Raw genomic sequence first — 22988 nt, forward strand, 5'->3', positions numbered from 1 at the left:
AGCACTGACAAAGGAGGGTTGTGAAAGTTAAGGAGTTGTCCCAAGAGGGGGGGTGAATTGGGTTATTAAAAAATTTTAGTTCTTTTTATGAATTCTTACTTTCTTGTTAATTTATTAAACACACAGAAAAAACTTAATTACTTAATCAATCCACAAACCAATACTTAACACACCACAAGTAAACAAAACTTAAACAATCAACCAACCAATCAACAACTAAAGTAATCAATCACAAAATACCCAATTAAGATATGGTATTTAGCTCTTTGACAAGTTTCAGCTTTTGTAGTCCTGTGAATATATGTAAGCTCTGTATTGAATGAAATTTGTTTGCACTCTCTTAATTAAGATTCCGTAAACGATTAAACAACGTACTCCCTTTTGGGTTTCTGCAAAAGTTTAATCAAAATGTACTTTTTTATATTAAGAGTCTTCTTTAATCTCAGTTTTTAATCTCAGCAACCTGCACTTTGCATACACACACAATATATATATATGTGCTGAAAATAAAGAGAAGGGAAAGAGAGACACCGAGATTTTTATGAGGTTCGGCTTATCCCCAACCTACGTCCTCGCCTTAGGCCAATACCACCTAAGGTTTCCACTAGAACACTTCTTTCCGCGCAGAGCAAACCGTTACAAGCAATACCCCATGCTTAGTTACTCCTTTAATAGGCTAGAGCAACGCCTCTCCAAGCGATACCCCATGCACGGTCTAACGATCTAACAACCTGGAATCGTCCAAAGAACTACAAGAAACAAGAAACAATATGGTGTACAAATACACTCTCACAACAGAGCTGATTAGTACAATTTAAAATCACGAATATACTTTAATATTCAAATATCAAATTGAAATAGATTGAAGCTCAAGAATGAATTGGCCAATTTTCTTCTCTAGATGAGAATCAGCAATAGAACTCAGTGTAGGATGTTTCAGCACTTCAGTATTCTCTCAGCAATTCAGTTTAGCAAGAGTTGAGCAAAAGAGTTTTTGAGAGAGCAAGATGGCTTTTAGCTTTGAAACAGATTTTCAATTTCTTGGTGAGTTTAATTTGCTAAAACCATGTATTTATAGGCTTCTAAAAGTAATTTCGTGTTGCCCAAGATTACTTGGAGTATTTCCCAAGTTTTCATAAAATTTGGGGCACAAGAAACCTTTATTTGAATTTTAAAAAATTTTAAAAAATTAGCCGTTAACAGTGTTCAGTAGACTGAAGTGTCGGGTTCAGTCTTCTGAAGTACTTTAAAACATTGAAAAATTTGAACTGGATACAGGGTCAGACGATTGAACTAAAGGGTTCAGTCTTCTGTGGGTGTACTGTCTCTTTTGTGTTTCAACAGGAAAATCTTCAGAAGACTGAACTTATTCTTCAGTAGATTGAAGTTAAACTTCAGTCTTTTGAGGCAACTCTTCAGCCTCTTGGACGTACACCTCAGTTGTCTGGGCAGACCGTATTTTGGTTTTTTAGTTTTGTTTTCAAAAGTTCTTTTTGCTATCTTGTTTTGATTACTTATAAAACATTTTTTGGGGTTTGAAATAAGGTCTCTAAGTCCATAATTAACCTTAAAGAGCTTCAAAATATTTCATGAGATATTTAAACATGAAGTACTTACAATATTGGTCTTAAAGCCTAAAACTCTATTCTTCAAGCCTTTCATGGTATTTTGCTTCATGTCCCTTTTGACTTGAGCTTGAGTTATGCTTTAAGTTCCCATATACACTTTACCCATGTTGGTGTTGCTTGAGCTATCTTTGGATCTCTTTGAATTCATGCCTTGATATTCTTTAAGCTTCATTTGATCATCTTTCTTTGGAGTATAAACTTTCAATGATTCTTGTGAGCACTTGACCTTGTATTCACATAATTGAGTCCTGAAATATCATCACTTAACCAAATATGTTAAGTTCCTCTGATTTGTTATCATCAAAATAAGATTTTAAGCCTTGTAAGGCCAACAGGTTGTATTGGGTAGTTGACAGTGAACATAAAACTTCTTAGATCTCGATATTGTTATTGTTGTTGTAAATAGAACTTCCATCCTATTGTCGCTGTTTTTCCCCCTGAAATACATTTGATGCTGTTGTATTGATCAGTCTTATTGTTTTTTCTGACTAGGAAATGTGTATGAATCTTCTGCATGATTCGCATAATCTTAGCACTGCTTTACAAAACTGTGGGAAATTTATTTCTGGTCTCTGTAAGAAATTCTTAGTAGTTGACTTCTGCTATGTCTGCAGGTTGGGCACTCTATTGGATCATATGTATCCATCGAAATGTTTAAACATTTTGGTCAGGTGGTCGCCACTTTATATCATGATGCTTAGCTTGTGCTTCTGATCTACGAGAATATCATTTGACACTTCTTTCCGGTTTGATAGGTCATATATTGCATTGGACTGTATCCATTTTTGGCAGTAAACACGGAATCCTGGAAGCAGTCCATGATTGGAAAGATTGCAGTGTAAAGCTTTCTTCTTTATAACTGACATTGCCTTCCCCACCCTCTCCCCTCCCCTCCACTCCACCACCCCCTCCCCCTCACCCGCATGTGGAGACACCTTTTTTAATTACTTAACAGGTGAAAATTTTCTTTTGCTAGTGCTTATGTATTCCCCTGGCTTGTTTTTCTGCCCCTATTATTACTTGAGACTTGTTCGTATCTAGTCTTAAGGTGTCGATGTGTTTTGGTCACACACAAATTTCCTTTGGTTCATTTGTGAGGCATCTTGAGTTATTGAATTGTATATTTTGTTTAAAACAGTATGAAAATGTTCTCTATAATTAGAAAATTGATGCTCTAATATAGGGAAGCGTATACGTTTTTTGATCTACACAATGCTATAGCATACATGCCTAACTTGTCATGTTTATTTATTGAAAGCTATCTGAGTCTGTGATTAGTTGGCAACAAATTAACCTTGTTTATTTAATTGCAGTATGTTAAAAGTGTTAAACAGTTAGTGGGTCCAAGGTATCAACCTTTATCTAGTTGGAATTATTTTTAGGCTATGTGATAGACTGATTATTTACCATTGTTTTTGAGCCTATAAGGATCAAAATGAGAACCATAAATTATGCTTTGCAAACTTTTATCTGTACCATGGCTGTATGGTTTCTAGGAAGAAAAAATATAGTATTCTGTTACTCTAAAGCTGTTGAATCTTGGAAGGTCTTCCGTGTTTTCTTGGATGGTGTGATTTTACAATTGATCAAAGTATTTCTTGTAATGATGAATAAGTTTGATGTGCAGACTTCAGAACTTTGAGATGGGTTAAGAAGGGAGGGGATTTGAACTATGTAAATTTAATTTCGAGGTTTCCTTGTATGTTGAAGAATTTTTGTATGGTTTAAGCTGTGCCAGGAATTCTGTATATTGAAGGACTTAAAATCGTGCTGCTAAGTGGGGTGAGATTTGTGAAGAATGTGGATGGTTATTCAACAGAGGTCATTATGCTTCCTAATTCTCTTGGCGCAGATTTCAATTTGAGGAGGATGCTAGAAGAGTTCTTTTCGAAGGAATATCATGCATAGTGGGTGTTGACATAAAAAATTGAACCTGATACTTGCGCTCATGGTCTGTGATGATCATATATGGTCAAGAAAGAAAAGAGAGCTTGGAGACCCCTAGTGGCCTTCCAGGGCCTTCTCTGACGCTAAAATCAATATCAAGCCAGATCATTTAGGCTAGGTTATTGTAGTTTAGAAAATGAAGCATGTCTTACCTTCTCCTGGTACATTCCTTTTTATAGGCTCTCGCAAGGCCCAAGGGTTTAAATGCCCCATTAAGGTTAAATGCCCCTCTAGTAGGGGGTAATATGTCTTTATTAGAGGTTTAAGTTGCATTGTTTCACTTTCCTCCCTTAATTAGGTGGGTTACACCTTTATGGAAGGTGACCTTTCATCTCCTTTGGCCAAAATTATTTCTACAAATTTTTATTTTTCCTCATTAGATGCCCCCCATTTTTGAGCTTTGAAATTATTTTCAGGTTTATGAGTATTTTTTAATCATTAATTTCATCCTATATTGAATTGAACAATTATCAGTCTGCACGAAAAATAAAAAATTCAAAATGCCTAAACTGTTACCAAGCTAGCAGTTTGAACTAGAATAGGCCGTGGGTGATGAGACAAGCAGGCTTTGCTTTGCAATTCTGAGTTGAGGTCTCTTTTACTATGGTTGAATATAATTTGCCATTCAATCTGACCTAAGCAGCCATACAATTTTTATGATTGAGGTCTCTTTTACTATGGTTGAATATAATTTGCCATTCAATCTGATCTAAGCAGCCATACAATTTTTATGATCAAATCTCATCTTTTTGAGATAAGTAAATCCTATCTATAAATTCTATAAGTGGAGCTCATCTATCTAAGTATGAGAAGAGTTTATCAGTCATGTACGAGCATAGGTCATGTGTCAATTATGAGAAACATTCATCTATCGATTTATGAGCATGACTCATTTGTTAATTATGAGCATAAGTGATCTATCATTTTATGAGCATAGCTCAGTCGTCAATTATGAGCATATTTCATCTGTCATTTGTGAGCAATGATCAATTGTCATTTTATGATCAAAGCTCATCTGTCATTTAGGAAAATAGCTCATTTGTCAACTATGAGCATATTTCATCTGCCATTTGTGAGCAGAGCTCATTTATTAATTATGGGTATTGCTAATCTATCATTTATGAGCATAGCTCATTTGTTAATTATGAGAAACACTTATCTATCATATTTAGAAAGATCATTTTCCATTTATGAGCATAGCTCATCTGTCAATTACGAGCATAGCTCATCTACCATTTCTACTTGGCCATTCTGCCAAGTGAGCTTGTTTGGCTTGCCGGGCTTGACTATTTTGTCAAGTTTCTTTGGTAGGCCAATTTGCCTCTTTGTACCTGACCATTTGTTCAAGTTTCTTCATGTGGGCCTATTTGGCTTTCATACTCTTGTACTTTGTAACGTTATCTTTAAGGCTTAAGCTTTGCTACCTTATTCAGTGGCCCTTTTAGGGCTAGGCCTCCTTGGTATTTTTCTGCACTTGAATTTTTAAAAGAGAAAATTGCATTTTCACAATATAGGCAATATGACAATAGCAGTTGCTGCAAATCAGATGGAATTGATGTTTTTGATCCTTGTTCAGATGCAACAGTTCAGAAATGGGATAGTTTTAGCCTTGGTGTTGCATTCTCTGGAAAATATTTATTCTTCTTCAACTAGATTCTACTTACTTCTTTTGATCGTGCCTTTTGCTGGCAAGCTCAAATGTTCAACTTGCTGTCTCTAGGCTGAATGCTGATGAGATCTCTATGCTAACCATCAGTGGCAGTGCTTTCAGTCTGATTAGAAAATCCAGTAGGCATATGGATATTTCAAGGGTCATATTTGCTGGAACTCATACCCAATTAAATACTTACACTAGGAGTTTAAAGTATAAAAGACCAGTAATAGTCATATCATTTAAGATTCGTTACACGGATGATAAATTCATTTACATTTCAACCCTATGACAGCAGGTTAAATATCCCAGCCAAAATTCACAGCAGTCATCTGCTAATGAAATCTGAACCCTTTCTCCAGTTCTCCAAGACAAGCATAGAATGGATCAACATTCAGCGCATAATCAGGATGATTATAGCTTGGTTTCGAAAACAGTTTGTGGTGAAAATGATGGTTATAATGAAAGTATCAGATTGGTTGTTGATTCTGGTTTTGCAGAGGGATTAGAGGCTTGAGGTTTCGAAAACAGTTTGTGGTGAAAATGATGGTTATAATGAAAGTATCAGATTGGTTGTTGATTCTGGTTTTGCAGAGGTATTAGAGGCTTGAGTCTCCAAGAATAATAAAAAATAAGCTGGTTTGGGTAGGAAACCTGATGTTTCAGGTTTTAAATCTGAAACAACAAAGGTCCTAAAGATTTTAAGGATAGATTTTGAAGGAGAGTTTATTGTGGAAGATGCACTTGCTTAAAATGAAGGATATAGCAAGTGATGGAATTAGCAAAGTAAAGGAGGCTAAGAAATGGGGAGGTCTTTCAGATAAGGATAGTGATGACATTAGTGAGTTTGATTGTGATTGGGGGGTTTACTGTTGGATAAAATTTGAGAAAAATATGAATATGTTTCAAACTCTAGTGATGTTTGCATGGATTTATCGTATGTTTATCTAGCCCCGCTGGAAGGATTGGAGGGTGTTTCTATTTTTGAAAACAATGGGTTGGACAATAAATTGAAGTGCAAGGACGTACTTTTACGTACACTAGTGGAGGTGATTTCTAGGGAGGATTTAGAAGTTCAAGATATAATGGATAAATGGGATTAAAGATGTGTGATGCTAGAGATTGAAGTGCGCTTTGATAGGGGTAAGTACAAAGTGAAGAAGGGTTAGAGGGAGCTGGCAAATTTAAGTGCTCAATGAATTACGGCAGAGAGTGATTGAAAAGGGGTTTTCTTGGTTAATAGTACGTTTTGTTTGTTTTATATTTTATATATATATATATATATATTTTGTTTTAGTTCTGTTTTTTATTTTTGTGGGTGGACTTCTTGTCCCCTTAGATTGTAACTTCTCTTTATCCAAAAAAAAAAAAAAAAACCAGTCCCATTTCACATCTCTTTCTTCTTCTTTTTGATGCAAAATCAATGGATTGTAACCATTGAAAACCAAGCATGAAAAAATGCATGCTCTCTAGTGATGTGTTTTTATGAGCATCTCAGAGTATGTACAGTTGATATATGATAGCATTTGCAAGATAGAAATATATTGTAGGGTAAGTGCCAACGTTCTTTGCGGGCAATAGTCATACCATAAGTAGTATTACTCTGGTCCTTAAATCCCATAAGCTTACTCTCTAGAATTTGTATTGGAAGCAATTTGGCTGTAATCTTGCCTTGCTTCCTCATTTTACCTTGATAATCAATATTGTACATTACCATCTCCAAATTGTAAAAGCCACGGTGGCTGTGTTTGGTTTACTGTGTGTCAAATTGTTGTTTTTGGTTCGGTAACAATTTCTTGTACTTGAAAACTGATTTCTTCAGTTTGACTCTCTATATTGGTTAAGACCAAATTGTGCTAAACCAAGTACACCCTTAATTTTTGTGTTGATGTCTAAAATTGGACCTGATCTCCATGCCTAGTATGTTACAATCATCTGCAATCAAGAAGAAGAGAGCTTGGGAGATGCCTAGTGCTTCTAGGAGCCTTCTCCAATGTGTCAAGTCCGTATTGGGCTGGATCATATAGGCTATGTAATTTTAGTATAGAATATGAAGCATGTATTACGTTCTTGTATGTTCCTTTTGTAGGCTTTCCAATGACCCAAGGGGTTAAATGCCTGTTAAGGTTATATGCCCCCAGCAATAGGGGGTTTTATGTATCTATTAGAGGTTTAAGTTACACCTTTTTTCACTTTCCTCCCTTGATTAGGTAGGTTACACCTTTATGCAAGGAGACCTTTCATCTCCTTTGGCCAAACTTATTTCTATAGGTATTATTTTTCCTTATTAGTGTATATGAGGTTGCTCATGGTCCAATCCCCAACAACTGTAAGCTTTTTTTTTTTTTATTTGGATAAGAGAAGACAATTTGAAGGGGAGCCTAGGCGCAATGGTAAAGTTGTCACCGTGTGACTTGGAGGTCGTGGGTTCGAGGCATGGAAACAACTTCTTACAAAAATGCAAGGTAAGGCTGCATACTGTAGACCCATGGTGGTTACTCTCTTCCTATGGACCCTACATATGTCAGAGCTTTGTACACTAGGATGCCTATTTATAAGAGAAGACAATTTATTAATATCCAAAAAGCAGAGTATAAGTCTTGGAGGACAAGGACTCCTCACCAAAGATCCAAAGAACAGGAAAAAATATAGGTATTTATGTTACAAAAGTGCTGCCTTCCAATCCCTTCTGAGAACCAAAAGCAATAAATCCCAAAAAACCCCAAGAGAATGCACCTAAAAGGAAGTGAGGAAGACCACTTTTTTCCATAAAACCTTTAAAAATCCTAGCCTTCTTCTCAAGCCATAAGGTCCACCAAAAGGCGAAAACTGCTGCAGTCCGAAGAACTCTACCATTTATATTTTTTCCAAAAGCCCCTAAGCTCTCCCATATTCCCTGCTACCACTCACTCTTCCCTTGTGTAAGAAAACAGAGTAATCCAAAGCTATGTTGCCACCCTGCAATGCACAAAGAGATGAGCATTAGTTTCATTGCATTCATGACACAAAATACACATGTCGGGACTGAGGGCCTTCTTCTTTGAAGCAAATTGCATGTGTTAAGCCTTCCAGGATCGTAGTTCAGACAAAGGTTTGAATCTTCCCAAGAACCTTGGCCCTGCAAAGGATGTGGCTCCAAGGAAGAGGCTAGGGAATGGGGCTTTCAAAATATGCAACCTAAGCTATTTTTGGGATCAAGATGTAGCTTAACGTGATATTGAATCTCTAGAAGTCTTATTCGGTTCTAACCTCACTGTTGTGGAAATTCGCAAGTGCACGAGATCGTAACAAGTAATATAGTGATAAAGAAGGATGTTGAACCCACGAGGACTATTTACCTATTAACTATTGAATTTGTTCTAATTCTAAATCATTTGAAAATCAAGAAAAGTGGTGGATTTTGAATCTGAAAAATAAAATAAAAACAAATAAAATTAAATCAACTAAATACTTAAAAAGAAGAAGATTTCACCCAATAAGAAAACACTAAGGCATCCGACTCACCTAACCAATCCAATCCCAAATCCTAATCATGCAATCAATCAATTATCATCCTATTTGACGACAAAGTATTCTAACTTATCTAAAACCCTCTCTCGAGTAGAATTAGAATTACTCAAAATACGATAACCCGCGATACATCTATGCGAATTTAAAAGCATTTGAGTACATTAAGATTAATAGTATTTCATATAAAATCCACACAAATCACGTTGGCACTTTCTTGTCTTTCGTTCAATTCATGGCATACATCATATGAAGCTAAACTACATGCATCATCTCTCGAATTAACATGCACAACAAATCACTCAACTATTGGCCAGATAATTGAAAGCATTAAACTCAATGATGTATACTCAAAAGGAATGATAAAATTATGATCACATAGAAATAAGATTTGGAATTGTCATGGAGAGGTTACATCATAGCCTTAGCAATAGAAATTAGCTCATAATAGAATAAAAAAAAACCATAATAATTCTAGAATTCATAATGAAAAGTGTACAAAGAGAAGATGAAAGAATTAAAAAGGAAACTGTATGTAGATCGAGAATCTCAATCGTCAACAACTCCAATTCAGCCTCTCTCTTCTTCTTTTTCCAAGCTTCGAATTCCTCTCTAATGGTGAAGAAAATCTTCCTCCTTTTTCCCAGCTTCAAATCCCCTCCTTTTATAAAGCTCTGGTTGTCCTCCCCTCTTATCTCCCCAAAAAAAGATCATCCCAATCCCCTCCTTTTCTGCTGCCGCTTTGATGTGCGATTTTATTTATCGAGTTTTTCCCATCTTCAAAATCTTCAACACGAAAGTTGTGGGATTTTTTCTTAACTTTCCGTAGATACCAAGATCTCCCTTTTTGGAATTCTCTAGCAAAAGTTATGCTCCAAATACTGAAGGGTGTTTTAGGAAATTTGGGGGAGGAATTTTGAGTTTGAAAAGGACTCTTGATGAAGGGAATTTGAATTTGAAAAGGAAAGTTTCTTCCTTATCCCATGACTCCTTTAATTTATTTATTCCTAAATAAAAATAATCAAAATAAACCAAAACTCTAATAAATAATAAAATTAAACACAAACTAGCATAAAAATAAGAGTGAAAGTATGAAAAAACTTGTATAGAAATTAAACACATCAAAATACCCCCAAACTTATGATTTGCTAGTCCTCGAGCAAAAAGAAAAAGAGAAAATAAAAGTTAAACAAATAGAATAGGTTGATTTCTCACAATGATTGGCTCATGGATTGCATAAAGAAATTGATTCAAGGAATAGTCTAAACATTTAACAAGTTTTTAGATTAATTCAAGAGCATGCTTAGGTTTACGTTGAAACCTTTGAGTGTGTTTGTGAGTAACCAATCTCAACTTGCTACTCTATTAAATTGGACAAAAACTTCTTGTGAAAATTCGCAAGTGCTCGAAATCGTAACAAGTAATACAGTGATAAAGAAGGATGTCAAACCCACGAGGACTATCTACCTATTAACTATTGAAATTGTTCAAATTCTAAATTATTTGAAAAGCAATAAAAGTGGTGGATTTTGAATCTGAAAAATAAAATAAAAACAAATAAAATTAAATCAACTAAATACTTAAAAAGAAGAAGATTTCACCCAAGAAGAAAACACTAAGGCATCCGACTCACCTAACCAATCCAATCCCAAAGCCTAATCATGCAATCAATCAATTATCATCCTATTTGACGGCGAAATATTCTAACTTATCTAAGACCCTCTCTTGAGTAGAATTAGAATTACCCAAAATACGATAACCCGCGATATGTCTATGCGAATTTAAAAGAATTTGAGTACATTAAGATTAATAATATTTCACATAAAAGCCGCACAAATTACGTTGACACATTCCTGTCTTTCGTTTATTTCATGGCCAGATAATTGAATGCATTAAACTCAATGATGTATATTCAAAAGGAATGATAAAATTATGATCACATAAAAATAAGATTCGGAATTGTCATGGAGAGGTTACATCGTAGCCTTAGCAATAGCAATTAGCCCATCATTGCCTCAATTTGTTTTGTGAATTGTTTGCCTCTCCACATGTAATGGGGCTCCAATTTTATGACACATTTTATTTTCTAACTGCTAAAGCTTTTGAGGCTGAATGGTTGCTTAACAACTGAAAAATTAGTGTGAATTTTTGGGTAAACTCGAAGATCTAATCACAGTGATAGGGCTGTCACTCTATTTATTATTAACCTTACTAATGTACGCACTCACGCAATAACTCATGCTTACTAACACAGTAATTACACACAGCAGCAACATTAAATAAGTACAGGAACTATTAACACTCCCTGTTAAGTTGGAGCATAGATATCAATGCTCCTAGCTTGTTATGAATGGATTTAACCTGAACACCTCCCAAGGCTTTAGTGAATAAATCAGCAAGTTGGAATTCAAGCTTTACATGAGTTGTGATGTGCTTCTACACAAGTTTCCCTTGAACGAAGTGACAATCAACTTCAATGTGTTCAATCTGCTTATCGAAAATTGGGTTGGAAGCAAGGTCTTAAATTTCGATTTCTGCTAAAATTTCAAAGCTCAAAAAGACAGAAATTTCAATGGGCATTTTAATTTCAATGTTAATTTCGATTTCAATATGAAAAAAATGATGGAAACTGGTAGTAAAGCATGAAATTCTTTAATGAAACTTTACAAATGGTTAATAGACATAATAATGTTAGTTTTAGGACTAGTATATTATAAATTAAATACATATATGTTGTGTATGAGGTGGAATAATTGTAATATAATATGTGTATTAAACATATTTGGTTAATATAAATGAAATTCATAAATGAATTAAATATTATTTATTATACAATTAAAGATAACTTAGACATGAATGATCAATAAAATGTTGTTGTAAGTTTTATTTTTCATATGATTTCAAAATTCATTGTAATAATATTTTGTTTCAATTAAAATATAAGATAAATTTAGAGAGAAATTTCACATTGCATTTAAATCTCGTTTGACATTTCAAGTCCAAGGAAGTTTCCTAAAAATTTTGACAAGTTTCACTATAATTTTGAGATAAATTTTAGATGTTTCTTAAAATTATGATGAAAATTTGCAAGACAGAAATCAACTACCATTTCGATTTTGAGGGTGATGGAAAGCTGAAATTTGACAAAAATTTCGACAATTTCGTGGAGATTTAAGACCATGGTTGGGCGAAATATGAATATCAACTTGATTATTACACATCAATTCCTTAGGTTGAGAATGTGGAAAACCAATTTCTTCCAACATGTTTTTTAGCCAAATAAGCTCACGCATATTGTGGACCACGGTCAATACACTAACTGATCTCTTAATGTCAGAATGCCAGGGAGTTGGTGGAGCTGTCTTCCATTTTTCCCTTGTTGAATAATTGACATCTTTCTTTAGGTAGGGAAGTTGGTTCTTGGTCTTTGGATCATTTGGGGATGCATTTTTGTAATTATTCTTTGAATTCTTGACCTATTCCAATTCTTTGTTTCTTGTCTATTTTGTTATTGGAAGGCCAAAGTACTCCCCAAAATTAAGGTTTTTATTGGGTTGATTGTGCTTAATAAACTCAATACCAATAACTTGTTGCAGATCAGGAGACCTTTGAAGGCTCTTTCCCAGACATTTGTGTGCTTTTTTATAAGATCTCCAAGACAGCTTCTTGCATGTTTTTGCATTGCTATTTCTTTTGTAGGATTTGGAACAAGTTATTTGGTGTTTTGGGTGAGAGTTGCGTTTGTCCTATTTTGACAGAGGACTTGTTAGCTACTTCATTTGCAGGTTTGGAAGGAGGAAGGATAGGGCAGCATTGTGGAAATGCTGTTATCTTTTTAGTTTTTTCAGGGTTATGGTTGGAGCGTAATGCTTGGGTCTTCTCGGGGAAAAAGTTGAATTGGCTGCTGGTTGGGGAAGAGATTCGTTATATGGCCTCTTTTTGTTGTGTTGGTTTTGGGGTTTTTAGGGGATTATCTTTCTGGATTGCTAGTGAGATTGGAGGAATATGCTGGCTTGATATTTATTTTTCCTTTGTTGTTTTTAATTTTTTCTCTCTAGTTTGTTCAAGAATTTTTTTGGAGATGTGCTATTTTCCTTTTTGATTCCTTTTCTCATTAATGAAACCTTCTTTTTCTATTAGAAAAAAGGTTCCAAAATGCACCAAAACTCTTTTGAGAAGAGGTAAGAGCCAAAAAACATGTAAAAGCTTGATATCCATTGTTGGCCCACAACCTAATAGCTTTTAGGTAAAGAGGTAATCTAACATGATATCAGAGCCAAGTTGCTAGGAGGTCTTGGGTTCTGATCTTGTTGCCTATGTTTGTTGTGTCGTGTTTAAAAATTATTGTATTTCCTGTAATGGCTGTTATTTATTGTTTGTTCACCTTTTCACACTTTATCAGGCTGCACGTGTTGGGGACTCTTAAAGGTTGATATACATTGCTAGCCCACAACCTAATAGCTTTTAGGTAAAGTGGTAATCTAACGTTACCAATATACATATGATTGTACATGCTTGAAAAATATTCATGACCGTTACACCTGCTTCCTGTTATGTAACATCCATCCTTCGTCGTTCTTGCTTCTTGCTACAGCTGTTAGCGTTATGCTACACTACCCGCCACCAATATTTAAAACCATGGTCCCAGAAATCATGTGTACAAACTATGCCCATGTAAGTCACAAATAGAATCTCTAGGATTTTATAATTGCTTTTTCTAATTGTGTCAACCAAGTGAATGTTTGCAGAGATGAGTACACTTGATTATTGCAGGCTCCATCTTCATCTATTGCTATTTCCAAGTGAACTAATGATGGTCCTGCATGGGGGCATCCATCACATGACTAGATCCTTTATCCTGTTTTTGGAAGTCCAATCTGTACCATCCTTCTCATGGGTAGGTGGGTAGCCCTTGTTGTTGGTACAACATCTCTCCTTTCTAGTATTGGTATTGCCCTTAGTCTACAAATTTCTCCTTATTGTCTGTTATAATTGTTCCAAAATTCTTATTTAATCTTTTTTCTATTAATAAGTTATGTTAGTTGTACAATTGAGGTATCATCTTTTTTGTCCCCCCTCATGTAGTTTAGGATCTCAATACAAAAAAGTTGGTTGGTGGAGAGTGGGAGTCTGGTGGCCTGTACCACTTGGATTATGATTTTGTTGGTTTTGCTTGTCAAATTTCAGCCAAATACACTCCTTTCTAACGGAGTTGTACTAATGTTCTTTGGTCATCCATCTTTGGAAAAGTTGAGAAGATGCCTATTCCATCATTGAAATCAGAGTCTATCCTAGAATGTGAAGAGTGTCAATTGGGTAAACATTAAACACCATAGTGTCCTATGTTCCTAGGGTTCTTATAGAGTTAATTGTTCATTTCATTCAGTTCATTCTAATGTATTAGACTAATATGCATCACATTTGCAGCGAATTTTGTTACTTTTATCAATGATTATTCAAGAATGGCATGGGTGTTTCTAATGAAAGTTATTGTGAGTTTACTATTTCTAATTCTTTCTATACTAAAACTCCGACTCAATTTGCTGTTAAAAGTCATGCTTTGTTATCTGATAATGGCTTGGAATGTTTTTTTGCCCCTTTTTGTAATTTTATAAAAGATCAAGGAATGAATCTATCGCAGCCAAAAATTGGGTTAATTGGATTGACCACGACCTTGACCACCTGCTAAGAATCAAGAAAAAGAGGCTTGGAGGACTTGGTGTGTACTTCAGGGGATAACTTCGATGCCTAAGTTAGAGAGTATGGAAGGATTGAATTATTGCAACAGTAAGAGAACATGTGAGAATAAGATGATATGAGATGCCTTACCTCCCTTAGGGGGGGTGGTTTTTTGTAGGCATTTGAGATACCTCCTTATTGATTTCCCTACTAATGGATTGCTGGAGTTACACTTTGGCTATTGATATGTTACTAAGGAGTAAAGATTGGTGTGCTTACCCCTTGCTTTAATTAATGGACATTACCTCCTTTCCATTGATCCTTTATGTCTTTTTATTTTTTGGTTTTACATAATTTAATGTCAAGTTTTAATGTTGAGGTCTCTTTTAGGTTATATCAATTGCCCCCTTACTCTTGAGTCTTAGAGTTACCTTTGGCTCAAGAGTATATTGCATTTACTACAAGTCCTTTTATTATCACAAGATGAGGAGCGATCAGATAGGCATTTTTGGGCCTCATGAGCGGTGCTTATCAGATGGGCCAACATTTTGTCAAGCAGTGCCCTTTTTTGTCGCCTCATAAGCGGTACTCATTAGATAGGCCTATAATTTGTCAAGTAGTGTCCGTTTCTTGTCACCTCATGAGCGATACTTACCAAATGGGCATTTTTGGGCCTCATGAGCGATGCTCATCAGATGGGTCAATTTTTTTCGAGCCATGCCCGTATCTTGTTGTCTTATGAGTAGTGCTCATCATATGGGCCTTTTTAGGCCTCATGAGTGGTGCTCATTATATGAGCCAATTTTACTGAGTAGTGCGCAACTCTTGTTGCCTTATGAGTGGTTCTCATTTTGTGGGCCAAGTTTTTGCTGAGCAGTTCCTGTCTCTTGCTGCCTCATTAGCGGTGCTCTTTGAATGGATATTTTTAGACCTCATGAGTTGTGCTCATTAGATGGGCCAATTTTTTATTATGTAGTGTCCTCTCTTGCTACCTCATGATCGGTGCTCATCAGATGGACATTTTTGGGTCTTATGAGCAATACTGCTCACATGGGCCAATTTTTTTACCATGCCGTGCCAGTCTCTTGTTACCTCATGAGCGATGTTCATCATATAGACATTTTTGGATCAGATGGGCTATGTTTTGGTGAGTTGTGCTCTCTTCTTATTGCCTCATAACTTGTGATCATCAAGTGGGCGTCTTCGGGCCTCATAAGCAGTGCTCATCAGATGGGCCATATTTTGGTGAGCTGTGCGCTCTTCTTGTTGCCTCATGAGCTGTGCTCATCAAATGGCATTTCATGCCCCATGTGCAGTGCTCGTCATTTGGAATTTTTCATGCTTTATGAGTAGTGTTTATCATTTGGGCTTTTTTCAGCAAGTGGGCCTAGCTAGCTTGTTGAATCAATCTTACGGTATTTGTAAGCTCGTACTTGTCTACATTCAAATATTAACAGAAGAAGAATATCTCGTAATATTATAATAAAGTTATATTGAGTTAATCTAATATAGATTGATCGCAAACCTCCACCATTTTTTTGAGCTGATAATTTTTTTTTAATCTATACTCAAATGCTTATAAACATTGTTCATCAATGTCAACGCTATTGGCATCCTCAAGACCATGGTTCTCCCTTATTGGACCTAAAATCTTCAAAGTCGATTCTTGATGCATTGGTGATTTACCTTTTGGTGACATATCCAAAGGAAGTGTTGTGCAAAAATCAATGCGTAATGGAAAACCGTTCGGATCGTGCAATGCGGTGACACGATGAACAATACGGAAACACAATCCCACACAGATAATAAGGAAAGCCAATAAACAATGACACAAGAATTAACGTGGTTCGACAATGTGCCTACGTCCACAGGAGCAAGTGGTGGTTGATTTTCACTATCATCATAAAACCGGATTACAACATTGTATATATGCTAACCCTATACATACAAAGGGATTAGGAAGTACCCTAGATACCCCTATATCAATCCCTGAAGGTTTTGCCTCTGATTCCCCAGCCTACCGATCTTCTTAATTCAAAATTCAAAAACAGCGCCGAACAAAACTGTCGACGGTTTTAGTAAGCCGTCGACGGTTTCTTACTGAGGCTAAAATCATTGACAGTTTTAGACAAAACGTCGATGGTTTCCTCCCGAGGCTAAACCATCGATTGTTTCTTCCTGCAGCCCAACTTCCTTATTTTTCCTTAGTATGCTTTCCTTGTGCATGTGTTCCACTCAATATGAGCCACATACCCCAATAATCTCCACTTTGGCGAATATTCACCCCTTAGGAGAAATATGAAAGCATAACCCATAGCTCCACTTGGGACAGTAGGCTGGGACGCCTCCCATCTAGCAATTGGAGACGTTGATCAAGTTCAAGCAATGCTTAAACTTGTCCGTAGTAACAGCCTTTGTCAGCATATGTTTTGATTCTTAGAAGTGTGAACTTTCTCAAGCAGTAGTTCACCAGAAGCAACCAACTCCCTGATTTTGTGAAACCACGCATCTATGTGCTTGGTCCTCGCATGATACATGTAGTTCTTCACCAAATATATGACACTCTGAGTATCACAATGCAGCTGAACTCTACCTCGCCGAATACCTAACTCATTGACCAATCCTGTAAGCCATAACGCTTCCTTAGCAGCCTCAACCACTGCCATATTCTCCGATTCAGTAGTAGATGGTGCAACAAGTGACTGTTCCATGGACCTCCAACAAATAGGTCCTCCCACAAGGGTGAATACGTACCCTGTGGCAGACCTACTATCATATAAGTCCCCTGCATAGTTTGCATCCGCATATCCCACCACTGAAGGATCACCCTGTTGTTTGTTGAACATGATGCCATAGTCCGTAGTACTCTTCAAGTATCTGAAAATCCACTTGACTGCATCCCAATGCCGTTGACCCAGATTTGAAAAAACTTGCTCACCACACTAACAACTTGTGCTAGATCCGGTCTTGTACAAACCATAGCATACATCAAGAACCCCACTGCATTGGCATATGAGACCTTTGACATATCACGAACATCATCATTTGTCTTTGGGCACTGAGCGGTAGACAACCTAAAATGATTTGCCAATGGTGTACTTATCGGTTTTGCATTGTCCATGCTAAACCTCTCCAACACCTTCTCAACATAGCTACCTTGAGATAACCACAATCTCCCTGAAGTTTTGTCCTTGCAAATCTCCATCCCAAGAATCTTTTTGGTCGCACCCAAGTCTTTCATGTTAAATTCTCTGCTCAACAAGGTTTTCAAATTGTTGACCTCAGTCATACTCGCACAATCAACATGTCATCCACATAAAGCAATAGAAAAAAAAGTGAACCATCATCTAGACTCTTCAAATACACGCAGCAATCATACTCACATCTCCTGTAGCCAATCCGGATCATATAGGAGTTAAACCGCTTGTACCACTACGTCAGAGTTTGCTTCAGCCCGTACAATGATTTCCTTAATTTACAGACCAAGTGCTCATGTCCAAGCTAACTGAACCCTTTTGGTTGTACCATGTAAATCAGCTCCTCCAAATCACCATGGAGAAACGCTGTCTTTACGTTCGTCTGCTCCAAATGCATGTCGAAACGCGCCACCCATCCCAACATTGCCTTGATGGAAGTGTGTCTGACCATAGGGGAGAAGATCTTATCATAATCAAGTCCTTTCCTTTGTGAGTAACCCTTTGCTACTAATCGAGCCTTGAACTTTTCTCTTTCTTTTTCTGATACTGCTTCTTTCTTCCTATACACCCATTTGCAACCTATCACTCTCTTCCCCTCTAGAAGCTCCACTAACTCCCACGTCTGGTTCTTATGCAAAGACTCCATCTCTTCCACCATTGCACCCATCCATCTATTTTTCTCTTGGTTGTGCATTGCCTCTTGAAAAGTAATAGGATCCCCACTACTAGTAATGAGTGCATAAGAAACCACATCATCAAATCCATACTTGAGGGTGGCTTGATAGTACGTTTGGGCCTGTCTTTAGCAATACTGTGATGCTGCTAGTCACCTGATCTAGAACTCCCTGCATTCCAAACATTTTCATCTCCACCTTGAGTATGTAACTCCACATGCACCACATGCTCATTGCTGCTGCAGTTTTCTAGCGCTTGTTTCTCTTCTTCTTCCTGAGTATGCTGCAACATGGCTTTCTCATCGAAAACCATATCTTTACTAATCACTACCTTGTTTGCCTTTGGATCTCACAACTTGAACCCTTTCACCCCTTTCTAATACCCTAGAAAGATGCACTGTCTAGCCTTTGCATCAAGCTTCAATTTCTCCTCACTAGAAACGTGCACATAGGCTGGATATCCAAACATTCTCAACCCAGATTAGTCTACCACGTTGCCTATCCACACCTCCTCTGCAACTTTCCCATCTAGTGCTGCCTTGGTGATATGTTAATCAAGAAACACGCCATATTTATTGCCTTCGCCCAAAAGTTCTTTGCAAGCCCTGCATTCAATCTGAGACACGAGTCTTTTTAGCTATAGTTCGGTTCGTCCTTTCCTCCACACCATTCTATTGTGGTGTCTTGCCTATTGTGAAATGTCTCCTAATGCCATGCTGCTCGCACAACTCCTTGAACCTTGAATGAGTGTACTCAATTCCATTGTCTAACTAGAGGCATTTGATCTTCCTCCCGGCTTGGTTTTCCACTTTAACTTTTCACAATTTGAACTTGACAAACATCTCTAACTTGTGCCATATGAAGTACACCCAGACTTTCTGTGAGTATATATCAATAAAACTCACGAAGTACGTATGTCCTCCTCATAATGCTACCCTTACCGGCCTCCAAACATCTGAATGAATGTAGTCAAGAATTCCCTACGTCTTGTGTGTCGCTATCATGAACTGCACCCCCTATTCTATTTCCTAAACACACAATTCCTGCAGAAATTCAGCTTTTGACTCCCTTCAAAAGATTTCTTTTATAAACCTCCATCATCCCACGCTCACCCATATGTCCTAATTGCATATGCCATAAAAAAGTGTTGTCTGACTCAGACTCTGCAGCTATAGCTCTGCTTAAAACTGTGGTACCTAGCAGTGTATAGATATTCTTTGGTAATTTCTGCCCCTTCATCATGGTCAGAACACCCTTAGTCACCTTCATTACCCCACTTGCAGACTTGTAACTAAACCCATTACAATCTAAAGTGCCCAATGAAATCAAATTCTTTCTTAACTCCGGTATATGCCTAACATCACATAACGTTCTCACAACACCATCAAACATTTTGATCCTAATATTCCCTATTCCGACAATTTTGCATGAAGCATTATTTCCCATCTGAACATAACCAGAGTTTACCAACTTGTAAGTGGTGAACCAATCTTTGTTTGGTGTCATGTGATAGAAGCATGCCGAATCTACGATCCAAGAATTCGTGAGATGATCTGAACCAGATGAAACCGAAAGCATATCACCATCACCGCTCTCTGAGTCTCCTTCTTCCACTACATTCGCCGATTTTGATGAGCTCTCTTTATTTTCTGTATCCTCTTCTTCCTCTCTGGAAAATCTAGTTTTATGTGTCCCTTTTTCCCACACTTAACACACCGTACGTCATTCATTTTCCTGGAATTAAACCGAGCCTTATTGTTACTCGGTCTGCTACGGAACTTGCTTCTCCCACAATCCTGGTTACCCTTTATCACAAGCCCTTCACCTTGTGAATTCTCATCAATGGCTTTCTTTCTCTGATGAAAACCCAAAAGAGCACTCGTGATATCCTTCAATTTCAGGATTTCTTTTCCCCATATCAGAGTCGTAACCAAGTTTTCATTACGTAGGAGATGTAGGTAGGGAATTCAGCAGCATCAACGCCTTGTTTTCTTCTTCGAACTTCACATCAACCCGCTTCAGATCACTGATGATCTAATTGAATACATTGATGTGTTGATTCAAATCCGAACCCTCTGACATCTTAAGCCCATACAATTTCTGCTTAAGATACAACTTGTTCGTTAATGATTTGGACATATACCGACTCTCCAATTTTAGCCAAACTGCTACCGGCGATTCAACATCCATGATGTGATACATCATGTCATTAGCCAAAGAAAGCCTGATAGTCGGCACAGCCTTTGCTTCCAATTCTTTTCAACTCATGTCATTCATGCCTTTCGATTGCCTTCTGTATAATGCCTTCACCATACCCCGTTACACTAACAAGTCCCTAACCCTCCTCTGGCAAAGTCCAAAATTTCCCGATCCATCGAACTTGACAATGTTGAACTCCGCAGAAGAAATCCTAGCCATTATAACCAATAGCTCTGATACCAATTTGTAGTGCAAAAATCAATGCGCAGCTAAAGACCATTCGGATTGTGCAATGCAGCAACCAACGATGAACAATACAAAAACACAATCACACATAGATAATAAGGAAAGCAAATAACAACAATGACACAAGAATTAACGTGGTTCGGCAATATGCCTTCGTCCACAGGAGCAAGCGGTGGCTAATTTTCACTATCATCATAAAACTAGGGTTACAACATTGTATATATGCTAACCCTATATGTACAAAGGGATTAGGAAGTTTCCTAAATACCCCTGTATCTATCTCCGGAGGTTTTGCCTCCGAATCCCCAACCTGCTAATCTTACCAATTCAAAATTAAAAAACAGCGTCGAACAAAATCGTCGACAGTTTTAGACAAAACGTCGACGGTTTCCACCCGAGGCTAAATTGTCGATGTAACCGTCGACTGTTTCTTCCTGCAACCCAACTTCCTTATTTTTCCTCAGCACACTTTCCCTGTGCATGTGTTCCACTCAATATGAGCCACATACTCCAACAGGAAGCATTCTTGGATCTGTTCTGAATAATCCTTCTTAGTTGTAGAAGCACTCCAAATATTTATTCCATCCATTTCTAAAAGATTAGAAATTGCTCCATTGGTCTCATTTGTTTCATGAAGAGACATCAACTTGCATTGATTGATTGATAAAGGTGAGTGATCTCCAAAAGGATGATAGGAATCAGAATTATAAGAGGTGGTCATGATAGTTATTTGTTCAACTCTTCCAATTTTCCCACAGACAAAGCCAACTGTTGCAGCCAAAACTTGACGGGGTTAATCGGATCAACCACGACCTCAACCACATGAGAATCAAGAAAAAGAGGCTTGGAGAACTTGGGGTATACTCTAGTGGATCACTCCGATGCCTAAGTTTGAGAATGTGGGAGGATTGAATTATTTCAATGGTATGAGAATGGGTGAGAATGAGATGATATGAGATGCCTTACCTTTCTTAGGGGGTCCTTTTTATTGACATTTGGGATACCTCCTTATTGATTTCCCTACTAATGGATCGCAATAGTTACACTTTGGCTATTGATATGTTACTAAGGAGTAAAGATTGGTGTCCTAACCCCTTGCTTTAATTAATGGATGTTGCCTCCTTTCCATTGATCCCTTGATGTCTTTTCATTTTTTGGTCTTACATAATTTAATGCTGAGTTTTAATGTCGAGGTCTCTTTTAGGTTATATTAGTATTATTTTTCTTCTTGTGTTTCTACTCAACAAATGGATAGCTGAAGTCAATATACGCTTCACTCTATCCATTATGTTTCAAATATCTGCTCCAAAGTTACACTAGGATGATGCCATTCTCATGGTATTTTTTCCCATCAATCATTAATCCTTTACAATACTATAGAATCAAAATACTTCCTCGGTGTATTTTGGACTATTCTTGTACTGAAGAAAGGATATTGATGTTTTTATCTTCCCTCTCCTCATCAGCTTATCAAGAGATGAAGGAGGTTGTGGAGGTGCATATATTGAAGAAATTGGGATGGGAATTGGAGATGGAAGTGGATTGTTGAAGATGGGAGATACATATATTGGAGAAAGTGTGGGAGGTTTGTGAAAATGTGCATGGATCTTACTTTGAGTAACTATTGTGTGGTGTTGTGAAAAATGAATGCACAACGGAATAATTCAATCTTACAATGCAGCACTCAATGGTGAAATATAAAGAAACAACAATCACGCACATTATAATGAAAGCAATAACAAAGACTCAAGGAATTACGTGGTTTGGCAATGCATACATCCACGAGAGCAATCGACAGTGTTTTCTTACTATCTTGTGTCAAAGACATGAACAACATCATAGATACAACATATACAACGTATATATAAAGTTCCCGGAGGCTTTCTCTCCAAACTCCAACCAACCTAATGTCCTAATTCAAAATTTGAAAAAAACCTGTGCTAGAAGCTAAGCCAAACCGTCGATGGTTTCTGTCATACCGTTTTTTTAATACTGAGACCAAAACATCTCTGAAATTGGACCAAACCATCGACGGTAACAGGATAACCGTTGACAGTTTCCTTTGCAGACACCAGCATTCTGTTTTCACCATGTTTTCTCTTTGTGTATGTATTTCACTCACTATATGGGCCACATATCACAACAATCTCCACCTTGGTGAATATACGCCCTTTAGGAGAAAACTGAAAACATAAACCTGCTACTCCACCATGGGACAATAGGTTGGGACCACCTCTTGTCTAGCAACTAGAGACATTCA

At 37.1% G+C, this 22988-nt stretch overlaps 1 protein-coding gene across 2 annotated transcripts in view; it reads left to right on the top strand.

Annotated features, from left to right (window-relative positions):
* Nucleotides 1-22988, top strand: part of LOC131162053 (uncharacterized) — a 48056-nt gene that overhangs the window by 14664 nt on the left and 10404 nt on the right. For both annotated transcript variants that reach the window (XM_058118178.1, XM_058118187.1), the window contains 2 exons: nucleotides 2243-2299; nucleotides 2384-2466. In XM_058118178.1, the coding sequence (XP_057974161.1) occupies nucleotides 2243-2299; nucleotides 2384-2466 (140 nt within the window). The remainder of the gene's footprint in view (nucleotides 1-2242; nucleotides 2300-2383; nucleotides 2467-22988) is intronic.

Source organism: Malania oleifera, chromosome 1, assembly GCF_029873635.1.
Source record: "Malania oleifera isolate guangnan ecotype guangnan chromosome 1, ASM2987363v1, whole genome shotgun sequence".
Taxonomy (NCBI): Eukaryota; Viridiplantae; Streptophyta; class Magnoliopsida; order Santalales; family Ximeniaceae; genus Malania; species Malania oleifera.